Source organism: Pelophylax lessonae (assembly GCF_965119305.1).
Source record: "Pelophylax lessonae genome assembly, chromosome: 12".
In the NCBI taxonomy this organism is placed as follows: domain Eukaryota; kingdom Metazoa; phylum Chordata; class Amphibia; order Anura; family Ranidae; genus Pelophylax; species Pelophylax lessonae.
Genome location: NC_138779.1, coordinates 175133415 through 175148123, shown reverse-complemented (window position 1 = coordinate 175148123; position 14709 = coordinate 175133415). Strand labels below are relative to the sequence as shown.

Here is a 14709-nt window from a genome sequence, read left to right as displayed (position 1 = left end):
GAGTACCTGCTCGCTGCCGGTACCATGTGACCGCTGTGACCAACCACAGCAGGTCACATGACAGTTGTACACAATGGATGGCTTCCTTTAATGCCATCCAATGTGTACAATATTGTTGCTAGCTGTAATTGGTCAGTGTGATCATATGGAACAGACAGGGCCAATGACAGCCCATCTGTACCATGTGATTATCTCTGGCCAATCACAGCTAATCAAAACAAAACAAACTTAATGAATCAGTTTCATTCAGTAAAATGCTTGCTTATAGTAATGAAAATGCACTGCTATATGCAATCATAATGTGTAAAAAAAAAAAAAAAAAACATGGTAACATTGTATTGCTCTGGTCACAAGTGTGTTAAAAAAAATGTAATAAAATAAAAAATTGAAAATCTTTTTTTTTTTGTACTGTCATCAGTCAGTGTCGCAGTTTCCCTGATCACCGCCACACCAGTTATATGACAATGCTGTACTGCACCGGTGACAGTATGTAAAAAAAAAAAAATTATATATATATCCCTTGGCGGCAATATGACCACACTGGAGGAACCAAGTGTCCCACGTCCTGGAGAAAAGTATGTGCCATGGAGTGTGTGGTCAACAGGTGTTGAAAGAAAACCATCAAGGCCGAGACCTGGTCCTTGATGGTGGTCAAGGCCAGGCGCTGCTCAACCCCTCGTTGGAGGAAAGCCAAGATCCAAGGCACCGAAAAGGAACGAGGGTGATCCCTGGAGGGATTCACACCACGCAATGTATGTCTTCCACATACGATAGTAAATCTTCCTAGAACTAGATTTTCTAGCTTTTAACAGCCTAGGAATCACCGAGTCAGAAAACACTCTGTCCTTCAGCAGCTGGCTTTCAACAGCCAAGCTGTCAAAGCCAGTGACTGTAAAGCAGGATGGATGATTGGCTTGGGACAGCAGATCTTTCCTGAGAGGGAGTCTCCAAGGAGCATCAGCAACCAGCCATATCAGATCAGCGTACTAAGGCCGGTGAGGCCAGTCTGGAGCCACTAGGATGACCAGAATCCCTTGTGCCTTGATTCTGCGTATTCGTCTCGGCAGCAGGTGGCGAGGAGGAAAGGCATAAATCAGACGATACCGACTTCAAGGACCCACTAAAGCGTCTGTAGCGATGGCTAGAGGATCCCGAGACTGTGCCACAAACCTCTGAACCTTCCTGTTGAGGCGAGAGGCCAACAGATCCACCTCTGGAGTACCCCACCGTAGACACAACTGATGAAACACACAGCAGACAAATGAGCACTGATGTGGCACGGATAAGCACTGATGTGGCATGGGAGTGGTGAAGATAAGCACTGTTTTGGCATCTATCTGGCACGTATGAGCACTGATGTGGCAGAGATGAGCACTGATGTGGTATGGATTTGGCATGGATGAGCACTGATGTGGTATGGATTTGGCATGGATGAGCACTGATGTGGTATGGATTTGGCAAGGATGAGCACTGATGTGGTATGGATTTGGCAAGGATGAGCATTGATGTGGTATGGATTTGGCACGGATGAGCATTGATGTGGTATGGATTTGGCACGGATGAGCATTGATGTGGTATGGATTTGGCACGGATGAGCATTGATGTGGTATGGATTTTGCACGGATGAGCACTGATGTGGCACAAATGAGCACTGATGTGGCATGGATGAGGCACAAATGAGCACTGATATGGCATGGATGGGCACAGATGGGCATGAATGAGGCATAGATTAGCATGAATGAGGCACAGATGGGTACCGATGAGGCATGGATGAGGCATAAATAAGGCACAGAAGAGGCATTGGTGAGCACTGCTGCATTCTACAACCTCTCCGAGGAGAGAGCTAAACTGTACATGCGTCGGTTTGACGACAACTAATCGTTCTGTCGTTGGACCAATGACAGAGACCCTTTACCACGATCCGTGATGTGCCAGGTCCGGTGAACCTGGCGAGCATGGACATCTCCAGTCATTGTATGCCCTCCCAGAAAAAGCAGACCGCGCTGTAGCCATTATTTGGCTATAGCGCGGTCGGCAAGTGGTTAATATATTTGGGGTGCCCATGCAGTACATAAAGCAAATAACCTAAGAAAATTACTTAATATACAGGTTAAAGTGTTACTAAACCCATAACAGTAAAATCAAGCTATATATGCAGGAAGGCATGCTTGTTAAACTCACTGTGAAACCTACGAGATTAATCCTCTGCATTGTGTAAAAAATGGATTTTTGTAAAATCTTACCGTAAAATCCTTTTCTCTTAGCTCATCGACAGACGTAGTCCTCGGTGATACACCACCTTCGGGTTATGTTACCTCCGCAGGAGCAGGACTAGACAGGAAATTAAAAAGCTCTGGCCACACCCTAGGGGCAGTCCCAGAGGGTATATCCTCTCTCTCTCTGCCTCAGCAAATCAGTTATGTGAAAAAGCAGTGCTTAGAGAATTTAACCCAACCCAACTCCAAAACAGAGGGGCGGGGACTACGTCTGTCGATGAGCTAAGAGAAAAGGATTTTACGGTAAGATTTTACAAAAATCCATTTTTCTCTAGCGCTCATCGACAGACGTAGTCCTCGGTGATACACCACCTTCGGGACGTCCCAGAGCAGTATCACAACTGAGGGGTGGGAAAATGGAAATCAAATCCCAATCTAGAAGGCCCAACCGGTGCCAACTAGAAGTTTACAATGCTCATCCTTAATGATGAGACTCAACCAAAAAAAGAGAAAACAATTTTTTTTTTTTTTTTTCAAACAGAAAAAAACCCTCGAGGTAGACCACCGGTCTCCTCAAATTGCGGCCTGCAAAACCTTGCGGCCAAATGAGGCATCCGCCGATGCCGTCACATCAATTTTATAGAATTTTGTAAAGGTATGTACCGACGACCAGGTGGCCGCCTTACATACCTGGACCACTGACGCCTGATGGCGAAAGGCCCAGGAAGTACTGAGCGCTCGAGTGGAGTGCGCCCTAACAGGGAACGGAGGACTCTGACCCTTAATAGAATAAGCCTGTACCACCGTTTGTCTAATCCATTTGGCAATGGTCGCGGCAGATGCAGGCAAACCCTTTCTGGGGCCATCTGTGATCACAAAAAGTGAATCCGTCTTACGGAATGATTCCGTAGCTTTCAGGTATACCCTGATTGCCCGAACCACATCTAAGGAATGCAACGCATGTTCCCGATGATGCTTGGGCTGAGGACACAAGGAAGGTAGTACAATATCTTCATTCAGATGAAAATCTGAAACCACCTTGGGAAGAAAAGATGGCTTAGGATGAAGTACTACCTTATCCCTATGAATCACTAGGTATGGTGACTGGCATGATAATGCAGCCAGTTCTGACACCCTGCGAGCAGAAGTAATAGCCACCAAGAAGGCCACCTTCTGGGATAGAGTAAGCAAGGGAATCTCCCTGATGTTTTCAAAGGGAGGTTTCTGTAGAACCGACAAAACCAAATTAAGATCCCAGGGCGGTAAGGGCGCGCGGACTGGAGGAGCCAGGTGCCGCACCCCCTGGATGAAATTCCGCACCAAGGATTTGGTAGCTAAAGGCTTCTGAAAGAAGATTGCTAATGCTGAAACTTGACCCTTGATGGTGCTCAAGGCTAGCTTCTGCTCAACCCCTTGTTGCAAAAAGGCCAATATTCGAGTCACCGAATAGGTACGTGGAGGAAATCCTAAAGATTCGCACCACGCAATATAAGACTTCCATGTGTGATAATAGACTTTGCTGGAAGTCGCTTTCCTTGCTTTAATAAGGGTAGGAATGACTGAAGTAGACAAACCTCTGTCCTTCAGTACTTGGGTCTCAATGGCCAGGCCATTAAAACCAGCGACTGTAAAGCACGAAGGTAAATTGGTCCTTGAGACCACAGACACTCCCTGAGACGAAGTTCCCACGGAACGTCTGCGACTAACATGTCCAAGTCGGCCAGGCCGGCTTGAGGAGGCCAGCCTAGAATTTCTAGGACCACTGGCGCTGATTGGATCTGAACCAGGCGTCCCTAGAGGTATCTGGCCCCGACCATCCGAGAAAGTCTGGTCGTTTTCTGTTCCCACACATTTATCAGATACCTGATAGTTATCAGGAAAGGTGATCTTTTCTGGTTGAACCTCAGGGACCGAAGTCACCCGACTAGAGGCTACTTGGCCTATCTGGTCAACCAGATCCGATTCCTGTGAGGTATCGGGACTAATCTTAGGAAAAGGTAAAGGAAAAGATCTTTTCAGGGAACGGTAACTACCGCTTCCTGTGGTACTTAAATGTTGGAAGGGAAGAATCGCACCGGTAGTAGTGGTTGATGCTCGATCTAATGTCCTGAATACCGGTGAAAACGTCCCCCCACCCTGAAACCGGGTGGGGGCGCACCTTCAGGCTGTGTACTCCTTTGCTTCGGGTTTGGCTGGGTTGGTCCCCTTCTTGAACCCTCCTGGAGGAGTCTTGCCTTTCCCGCTAGTACCAGCCGGGCGCCCTTTATGGGCGGTAAAGAAAGGTCCTCGCTTGTTGCGAGGTCCCTTAGCTTTTGCAGCCTGTGGCAAAAAAGTGCTCTTGCCCCCAGTGGCATCCTTAATGATTTCATCTAGGTTGGCTCCAAATAGACGATTCCCCTGAAAGGGGAGATTGGTCAAGGTCTTTTTGGAACCTAGGTCAGCTGACCAGCATTTTAACCACAGCACACGTCTGAGGATCACTGCTAACTTAGATGCATGCCCTAATAGGGGAGTAGTGTCCAAGGCTGCGTCACAGATAAACCGTAGCCCTTGTATGATCTGTTCCATCAAATCAGATGTCTCCTGGGGAATATCTTTTCCCCTAAGATCTTGGCGTACCATCTTCGCCCATTCCGTAAGTGTCTGGGAAACTAGACCAATAACGATTACTGGTCTAAATGCTGACCCTATCAGAGAAAAGATAGTGCGGGGCTGGTGGTACCGTCCATTTCTTAATGATGGATTCCTCAAACGGATAGCATCTAGCAATACGCTTGGAAATAGTAAAGGTACGTTTAGAATGCTCCCATTCTCCTTTATCTGATTACCAAAACATTTAGGTACAGGAAAAGCCTTCGCCGTCTTGATGGGCTTATTAGTCCCAAAAGGCCTCTCTGTTTCAGTTGCCTCTGCCGGTAAAGCCTCAAGTTTTAAGGTTTCTTGCACTGCCACAACTAGTGCGTCCACCAATGCTTCTTCCTGAATTATAGCAAGAGAAGAAGCGTCCTCCTCACTGTCTGAGGGGGCTTTACCTGGGATAACAGCCCTTGCAGAGGAACCTGCAACTGCCGTGACCATCTCTGAATCTGAGTCAGAGGTGTCAGATGGTATAGGGGTAGGCGGGGGTCGCTTCCTTGACCCCCGTCCCTGACAGGCCGCCTCCACCCGAGCCACCATAGACTCCAAAATTGCTGTAAATGACTCTATACTCTGCACCGGCGGGTCCCGAGGCCCCCTCGAGGGAAACAGGTGGGGGAATATGTGTGGCAGGGTCCATAATAACTCCAGTTACTTCCTGGATAATATAATTCAAAAGTAAAGAAAAAAACTTTTTTTTTTTTTTTTTCTTTTCTGACCCCCAGCGCCACAAAAAGCCCCTTAGTGTTACCTGCTTAGGGATCCCTATCGATCGAGAGAGAGAGAGAGATAGACCCCCAGGCTCACCACTTGATGCTCAGAGTTAAACTGCAACAGCTTACAGCGCTGTCTTGACAAACAGGAAGTCTTTTGGCTGGCTGCCCAGGAAGAAAGGGGGCGGCTCCGCCCCTCTGCACGCCTTCCGGCGCCTCCCCCAAGCTCCACGAGGTGTAGAATCACCTCAAACATGGCCGCCCCCATGCTGGAGACACGAGGCTACGCCAAAATGGCGGCTTGTGCGATCCAGCAAAAAAAAAAATGGCGGCGGCCTAAACTGAATAGCGGTGTGCTGCAGGGCACACAACACTCTCTCTGCATGGGGATATGCGTGGTTGGCGGTACCGGCCCTGGCGGACCGCGTGGCCGTTCGGGAGGCCTGCTAAATAGCTGGAGATCTGATTTGGAAGGCAGTCTACATGTCCGTGGCTTCTGACTGGTAGGTAGCTTATACTTAACCCATAAGATTCCCAGAATGCCACAGATTACATCTTTAAAACATGTATACAATAGATTGTTAGCTCCCAAGCCAAGCCTCCTGGCTTTTGCACACATAAATCACACTCAAAGTAGGAGGATTTGTGACATGTTATAGGATAGAAAGGACTCTTTCTTACCATACAGAGAGGGGCCCGCGTTCACCACAAAACCCGTCAGGGAAAAAGGGGGAACATACTACTCACCATACCGGAACCAGGCGGGCACCAACTCCTGACAGTACCCCTCTCCACCGGGGCGGGAGGGCTGTCGACCAATACGGACGCCGTGACTCATGGTCTTTGGCGTTTCAGCGAGACGTTTAACTCGCGGGGTCAGTCCCTTAATGGGACTTTGTCGCGGCCGACCCAGCGCGGAGCTATGGCCTGCACGCGCTCGTAGGCTGAACTGGGGTGACCACCGGATCTCAACATCCAGCCCGTCGCCCAGTTCAGCTTTCTTGCTTGAAGATCTCACAGGAACACTGGAGAAAAAAGCTGTCTAAAAAATCTTTTTAAGAAAAAAATCTTGCCAGGACCGAAGATCCCAGCAAGGTATCTAGGTCCTTACTCCTAACTAGACAGAAAATAACTGATTTGCTGAGGCAGAGAGAGAGAGGATATACCCTCTGGGACTGCCCCTAGGGTGTGGCCAGAGCTTTTTAATTTCCTGTCTAGTCCTGCTCCTGCGGAGGTAACATAACCCGAAGGTGGTGTATCACCGAGGACTACGTCTGTCGATGAGCGCTAGAGAAAAGGCTATTTGATCCGGTCTTCTCTGATCCTTCCCTCTTTCCACTGACCCCAATATATTTCCTGATAATACAGAACCAGGGGATAGGCTGCACATGCTCAGTTTGGTTTGTAATGCTAGAGAGTCTTTTTTTCTTGGGAGGGTGCATGGGATCAGCACAGGGCCAATCAGCACTGTCCAGACAGAGGGTCAGGGGTCCTGCATCCTGATAGGACAGTCAGCGCAGAATAAATACTCCTCCTACAAGCTTTCACCAGACACTCATAGAAGTCACAAGACTGCTACTGTACATACTGCTAATGAGAAACAGTATTTAGCAGTTTATATTTACAAAAGCAATTGCATTTCTATGTTCAATGTACTGTGGGAGACCAGATATAGTGAATGCAGGAATGTACAAAGAGCAAATGACTCCTGCGCTTGAGGGGTGGCCTTGCGGCTGGTATCCTGAAAATGCGATTCAGGTTGAATTGTAGTAAATTCAGGCTGTGCTGCCACTCTCAACGGGTCGTGGTAACCCAAAGCAGATACTGGAAAAGAGAAATGGACAGAGGGCGCACCAGCCTAGCGCATTATCTTTAAAACAATTTATTGCAATAGATATGTATACACATTATACTCACAAAATGATTATGAAACACAGGCAATAAGCAATGAGGGACCACCAGGGGTCTCCACTGGGCATCCTCAGCTGCCGCAGGCCGTGGAAGGATGTAGACCTCCAAAAAAATGCTCACGCGTTTCGGGGTGTTCCCCCTTCATCAGAGTGGTCCCTCATTGCTTATTGCCCGTGTTTCATAATCGTTTTGTGAGTATAATGTGTATACATGTCTATTGCAATAAATTGTTTTAAAGATAATGCGCTAGGCTGGTGCACCCTCTGTCCATTTCTCTTTTCCAGTATAGTGAATGCAGGGTCCTGAGTTCAGTAACACTTTAATAACTGAGCTACAATGAGTACATATTAGCATTACAAGAACATATCGATGGTCACATACAGTAGCTTCTCCAACATGTTGGGAGACTTCAGTGACCAAATTCCTCTTGTACCACATAAGTGAAAGCTATTTTTTCACTGTCCTGGCCTCACTGTCAAAACCTTGGTAAAGCAGTGAAATAATGCTGAAGGGCGTGAGAGATTGGAATGATCAGATGAACAAATTTTTTTGTTTTCAAATTGAATCTTCCTAGTATAAAACAACCTAATTTAGAAGGTTTCTCTAGAAATGAAGACCATAAAAGCTAACTTACTTTTCAACACATTTCTTTGCAATTTCATTGGCTCGGAATCCCAAAACAGCGAACACCACAAGTGTTGCCAGGATGGAAGTCATGAAGTTAATAAATGACACCAGAATAGCATCAAAGTGGCAGTTATTATTTCGATCATTATAGCTTGAATAAGCTATCACACTTCCGAAACCAAGGCCCAACGCAAAGAAGACCTGCGTAGCTGCCTGACGCCAAACTTGAACATCGCCCCAAATTTCCAGCTGAAAAAAAGAAAACGCTTGTTATTAAAAACAAGGAAAAAAAATCAGAAATTTCAGCATTAAACAATCATAACATATGACATGGGTCACTGGGAATTCCAGCAATATATGGACCAATCCTGTTTAATTTATTCATAAATGATCTAGAGAAGGGGATATCTAGTACAATCTCAGTATTTGTGGATGATACTAAACTAAGCATGCCAATATCTTCTATGCCGGATGTGGAAACCTTACAAGCGGACCTGAACAAAATAACGGGATGGGCAACTACATGGCAGATGAGGTTTAATGTTGAAAAATGTAAAGTAATGCACTTGGGTGCCAGAAACCAGAAAGCAAGCTACTCATTAGGGGGGGAACCTCTGGGTGAATCTAAGATGGAAAAGGATCTGGGGGTCCTGGTAGACAACAGGCTTGGCAGTGGCATGCAATGCCAAGCCGCCGCAAGCACAGCCAACAGAATACTGGCATGTATAAAAAAGGAGAATCACTCCAGAAATAAAGAGATTATTCTCCTACTCTATAAGACTCTGCTCCGGGCACATCTGGAGTATGCTGTCCAGTTCTGGGCACCGGTCCTCAGGAAGGATGTCCTGGAACTGGAGAAAGTCCACAGAAGGGCAACAAAAATAATTAGGGGAATGGAGGACATCAGCTATGAGGAAAGACTACAAGCACTGAACTTATTCTCTCTGGAGAAGAGACGATTGAGGGGGGATATGATATCAATGTACAAATACTGTACTGGTGACCCTAGCATAAGGAACAAACTATTCAGAGAAAGGAGATACAATAAGACACATGGCCGCAGTAAGGATGTGGAATTCTCTTCCGCAAACAGTCGTATCAGCAGGGAGCATTGATAGTTTCAAAAAAGTATTAGATGGTCACCTTAAAGACCACAACATACAGGGGTATACAATGTAAGGTTAACAGCAAACACACACACATCATAGGTTGAACTGGATGGACTGATGTCTTTTTTCAACCTCATTATGTAACTATAACAGCGCTGGCTAATCTTGGAAAGATTTATATTTGCCAACTTACTTAAAGTGTTTGTAATCCTAAGGGAAAATAAAAAAAGAAAAATTCCCTTATTGCAGATTAAAAACCACAGTGCTTGTGCTGTCTAATCTGCCCCTCTCTAAACTGTAAAAAACGTGGCTGATCCTGCCACTTCCTGTGTCCGCCTCTGTGAGCTGACCATGATGATCATGGCTAATGAGCCCTGATCACCATGGTCCAACTATGTGCCTCCGTCATCAGCAGCTCACCTCTGTCCCCCCTCACCCCCTCCCTCCCTGCCTGTCAGCTGTGTGTGCCTGTGTCTCTGTCTCTGCTCACCTCCCTCCTGCCGCTATTAGTAGAAATAAAAGATTATCAATCGTCACTGCCAGTCCCTCCATTATAATGAGGCATAACACATGGTAAATGTTTTTCTAAAACGAAGCTTGTAAATGCCGTTTTCCAGTGATCTTCAGGCCGGTCACGTGACTCTCGGCTGGTCTCCTACTCCGATCCAGGGCTACTGCAGGAGGAGTAGTAAATCTATTCTCCTACAAGCCGCTATTACTCATAAATAGTACCGCCTGCTCAGAAGCAGTCTTCCATATTGCATCTATAAGCTCATAGTGAGCTCATGCTACATTGCCCTATTGTGTCATCATAGGTTTATAGCTTTTCCTATGCCTCACCCTCATTTCCTGCTTGCTAACCAGCCTAATAGCAGCTGTCTGGGGCTTGACAGTTTGCCAAGCTATCACAACAGTGTCTTGGATTATTGGTGCACCAGCTAAGGACTTCTATAGTATACTCACCTTTCCAATGTTAAGCTTGCTGATTGCATTTTAGATTGCCTCTCGGATAAGGAGTTGTGTTTGTCAATGTGGTACATACTGGTAGCTCTTCCTGACTTGTTGTGAATAAACCAATGCAGTCATTCTTACACTATTTTATATATTGCTGGAATTCCCAGTGACCTGTGTCATATGTGAATGACTGCATGATATACTTACAGTGGTTCTTGAAGAGTTTGGTATTTTTTGGAGGGTGGGGTATTAGGATTTTTTAGGAATTTTTGTATTATGACAATAAAGTTGCTAATCCAAATTTGCAAATTGATGCCTTTATCATTTTTTGTGATTTGATCTGGCTCAAGCCACATGGGGAGGGATAAAAAGTGTTTTTACCAAAAGGTTCTTTTCTAGGGTTTCTATTTTTTGTTATTGCTCTTTTTGGGTTAAATCCCCCACACCGAGGACCAGGTGAGCTGGTGACCAGCAACTTAAGATTGATTCCCCTCTAGGAGGGCTTTCTTAACATAGTATTACTGGTTCATGTCTTAGGCTACTGCCTCTTTGATTTCAATGGAGGAATCTATCATTAGAACATCAAATCCTGGATATATGGTTGAAAGCACCTAATGATATAATCTCGGTTGAATATTCATTTAAAGTGGTTTTAAAGCCTTTAGGTGTGCTGTTCTCCTCACCTTTTATACTCACCTCATCCCTCTCTTGATCCAGTGATGTGCATGGGAGCCTCGGCTGTCCCAGGACTCCCTCTCCTTATTGACAATCACAGCCAGTGAGCCAATAATGAGGAGAGAGTGGGAGGCAGGCCAAGCCACCGCTCTATGTGTTTTTTTGGGCTCCTGAGCGAGCATGCCCCAGTGCCCACATAGCAAATGGCTTGCTATTGGGGGCACTGCTCGGGGGGGGGGGGGGGTAGGAGCACCAGTGGGGGACCTGAGATGAGGAGGATTGGTGCTGCTCTCTGAAAAACCATTGCGCAGGGCAGGTAAGTATTACAAGTTTGTCTCAGTTTTTTTTTTTCTTCATAAAGCCAAACCCTAACCGGCAACCTGCTCCTGCTGTGATTGGACACAGTGGGAGCCAATCAGCGGGTCTGGCAGATGCAATGTCCCCTGGGACCCGCTGATCATTTGAGGCACAGGCAGAGCTGCGATCTGCCTATGTAAAGGCAGAAACAAAGATCTCTGCTTCCCACAGTACAAGCACCCGACACACAGTTAGCAAGCACTTCCTAGGAACACATTTAACCCTTTGATTGCCCCTGAGGTTAACCCCTTCCCTGCCAGTGTTATTAGTACAGTCACAGTGCATATTTTTTAGCGCTGATTACTGTATCAGTGTCACTGGTCCCCAAAAAGTGTCAGTTAGGTGTCCGATTTGTCTACTACAATATCGCAGTTTTGCTATAAGTCGCTGATTGCCACCATTTCCAGTAAAAAAAAAAAAAAAAAAATACAAAAATATATCCTATAGTTTGTAGACGCTATAAATTTTGAGCAAATTAATCAATATACGCCAAAAATATGTAGCAGAATACATATTGGTCTAAATTGATGAAAATTTTTATTTTTTTACATTTTTTTTTATTGGGTATGTTTTATAGCAGAAAGTAAAAATCCGGTCTGTATGTCCGCATATCATCCCATCCGTTTGCGGATGATATACGGAAATAATGTATGTCTATTGGATTGCGGATGTCAGCGGATGACACCGCTGACATCCGATTTTGCGTCCTTTCCATTTTTTAAAAGGAAGAAAAATAGGGTTCTGTTCCCTTCCAAAAAACGGAACAGAACTGAAAGGACGCAAATCGGATGTCAGCGGATGGTCATCCACTGATATCCGCAATCCCATTGACATGCATTATGTCCGTATATCACCCGCAAACGGATGGGGTGATATACGGACATACGGAACACCCGTGTGAAAGGGGCCTTAGTCAAGGCAGAGTCTGTTGAATACCATGGTTTGGGGCTACATTAGAGCTGAGCGTCAGCATAATCTGGCAACAGTGAGAGCAGCTGACTCGATCTTTCATTGTTGTTAGTTCACGCTGACAATTTACAAGCAAGTTGACCCACGTATCCAAGATTTGATCTTCTGACGTGCGATTCTTCCATGGTGAGCATTTTAATACCTGAACCAGGTCTATACACACCATACCGTCCTAATGGATTCATCTCCTTCAAGTAGAACACCCCCTCTTTTGGATTCACACCAAAACCAATTCTTATAGCTACTGGTTCAGTGATACAATACACCAAATAGTTTTTTATGTAAAACATGATTGAGTAAGGAGCATTGTTTATCGTGACACAAGCAAAGATTAGTGGTCTGTAAAAGCTATGATCCATACCCTTGGCGTAAACATGATTTGAATCCCATCCATAGCACCCTCCAGTAACAATCCACGGACGAGGAAGCAGAAGAGCACAACGTAAGGAAAAACCGAGCTAAAATACATCACCTGGAAAAAAAACAATAAAATTAATGTAGCCTTTAAAGTAGAACCATAGGCACATTTTGTTTCCAATTTTAAATAAAGTAAGGGTTTTAACCCCTGTCAATTTTTTTCTTTTTTTGCCATTTGTGTCCCATTGGGGAGATCTACCGTCACTTCCTGCCCCATAGCCAAAACAGGAAGTGAGAGGAAATTCCTACAAATTAAGGGCATCCCTTGCCCCCTACCCCCAGGCCACCAGCTAGGGTACCCATTGGAAGATTCACCTTTATTACTTTGTATGATAAAAATGAAGAAGGCGCTGGTATCGATGAATAAGTGTTCCTTAGGTAAGTATATAACAATATATTCTAGGGGATTACTCAATGTACACCCAATCGATCTATTAGTACTGGTGTGGGCCAATTTGTACTTGAGCCACTAATTTTGAAATTTGAATATGTGCCCTGTGAGTATAATAAATTCACATCTGGATATATTCAAAATAAATGTGTATAAACATATATTTATAGTGCCCCCATCATTGTGAAAAAATAGTAAATGAAAAAAACTCCAAAATAAAATATATATATATGACAAAATTAGTGCACTTATTGACTGTACTTGTCACAAAAATTACACAAAGTTGGCAAATCTATAGCCACAAATATACAATTATCGACTATAATCAGCACAAATATAAAACGGGCAGTAAATGACAGTTATTGTGCAAAAGGGGATTATAATCTGTGCAGCAAAATAAAATATAAACAATATGTGACAATAAATTGTGCAAATGGTGACTGTAGTTCATGCAGTATTGTAGCACCCCAAAAAAAAAAAAAAAAAAAAATTATATATATATATATATATATATATATATATATATATACACAGTGGGTACGGAAAGTATTCAGACCCCCTTAAATTTTTCACTCTTTGTTATATTGCAGCCATTTGCTAAAATCATTTAAGTTCATTCTTCTTCCTCATGAATGTACACATAGCACCCCATACTGACAGAAAAACACAGAATTGTTGACATTGTTGCAGATTTATTAAAAAAGAAAAACTGAAATATCACATGGTCCTAAGTATTCAGACCCTTTGCTGTGACACTCATATATTTAACTCAGGTGCTTTCCATTTCTTCTGATCATCCTTGAGATGGTTCTAAACCTTCATTTGAGTCCAGCTGTGTTTGATTATACTGATTGGACTTGATTAGGAAAGCCACACACCTGTCTATATAAGACCTTCCAGATCACAATGCATGTCAGAGCAAATGAGAATCATGAGGTCAAAGGAACTGCCTGAAGAGCTCAGAGACAGAATTGTGGCAAGGCACAGATCTGGCCAAGGTTACAAAAAGATTTCTGCTGCACTTAAGGTTCCTAAGAGCACAGTGGCCTCCATAATCCTCAAATGGAAGACGTTTGGGACGACCAGAACCCTTCCTAGAGCTGGCCGTCAGGCCAAACTGAGCTATCGGGGGAGAAGAGCCTTGGTGAGAGAGGTAAAGAAGAACCCAAAGATCACTGTGGCTGAGCTCCAGAGATGCAGTCAGGAGATGGGAGAAAGTTGTAGAAAGTCAACCATCACTGCAGCCCTCCACCAGTCGGGGCTTTATGGCAGAGTGGCCCGACGGAAGCCTCTCCTCAGTGTAAGACACATGAAAGCCTGCATGGAGTTTGCTAAAAAACACCTGAAGGACTCCAAGATGGTGAGAAATAAGATTCTCTGGTCTGACGAGACCAAAATAGAACTTTTTGGTCTTAATTCTAAGCGGTATGTGTGGAGAAAACCAGGCACTGCTCATCACCTGTCCAATACAGTCCCAACAGTGAAGCATGGTGGTGGCAGCATCATGCTGTGGGGGTGTTTTTCAGCTGCAGGGACAGGACGACTGGTTGCAATCGAGGGAAAGATGAATGCGGCCAAGTACAGGGATATCCTGGACAAAAACCTTCTCCAGAGTGCTCTGGACCTCAGACTGGGCCGAAGGTTTACCTTCCAACAAGACAATGACCCTAAGCACACAGCTAAAATAACGAAGGAGTGGCTTCACAACAACTCCGTGACTGTTCTTGAATGGC

The 14709-nt window shown here is 44.9% G+C and overlaps 1 protein-coding gene across 4 annotated transcripts in view; it reads right to left on the bottom strand.

The window, feature by feature from the left end:
* The window catches only part of LOC309568417 (sodium-dependent neutral amino acid transporter B(0)AT2-like), a 500552-nt gene that overhangs the window by 13017 nt on the left and 472826 nt on the right, over positions 1-14709 (bottom strand). For all 4 annotated transcript variants that reach the window (XM_082274084.1, XM_082274085.1, XM_082274083.1 and 1 more), the window contains exons 6-7: positions 12530-12640; positions 8112-8353 (exon numbers count right to left, since the gene is read on the bottom strand). In XM_082274084.1, the coding sequence (XP_082130210.1) occupies positions 8112-8353; positions 12530-12640 (353 nt within the window). The remainder of the gene's footprint in view (positions 1-8111; positions 8354-12529; positions 12641-14709) is intronic.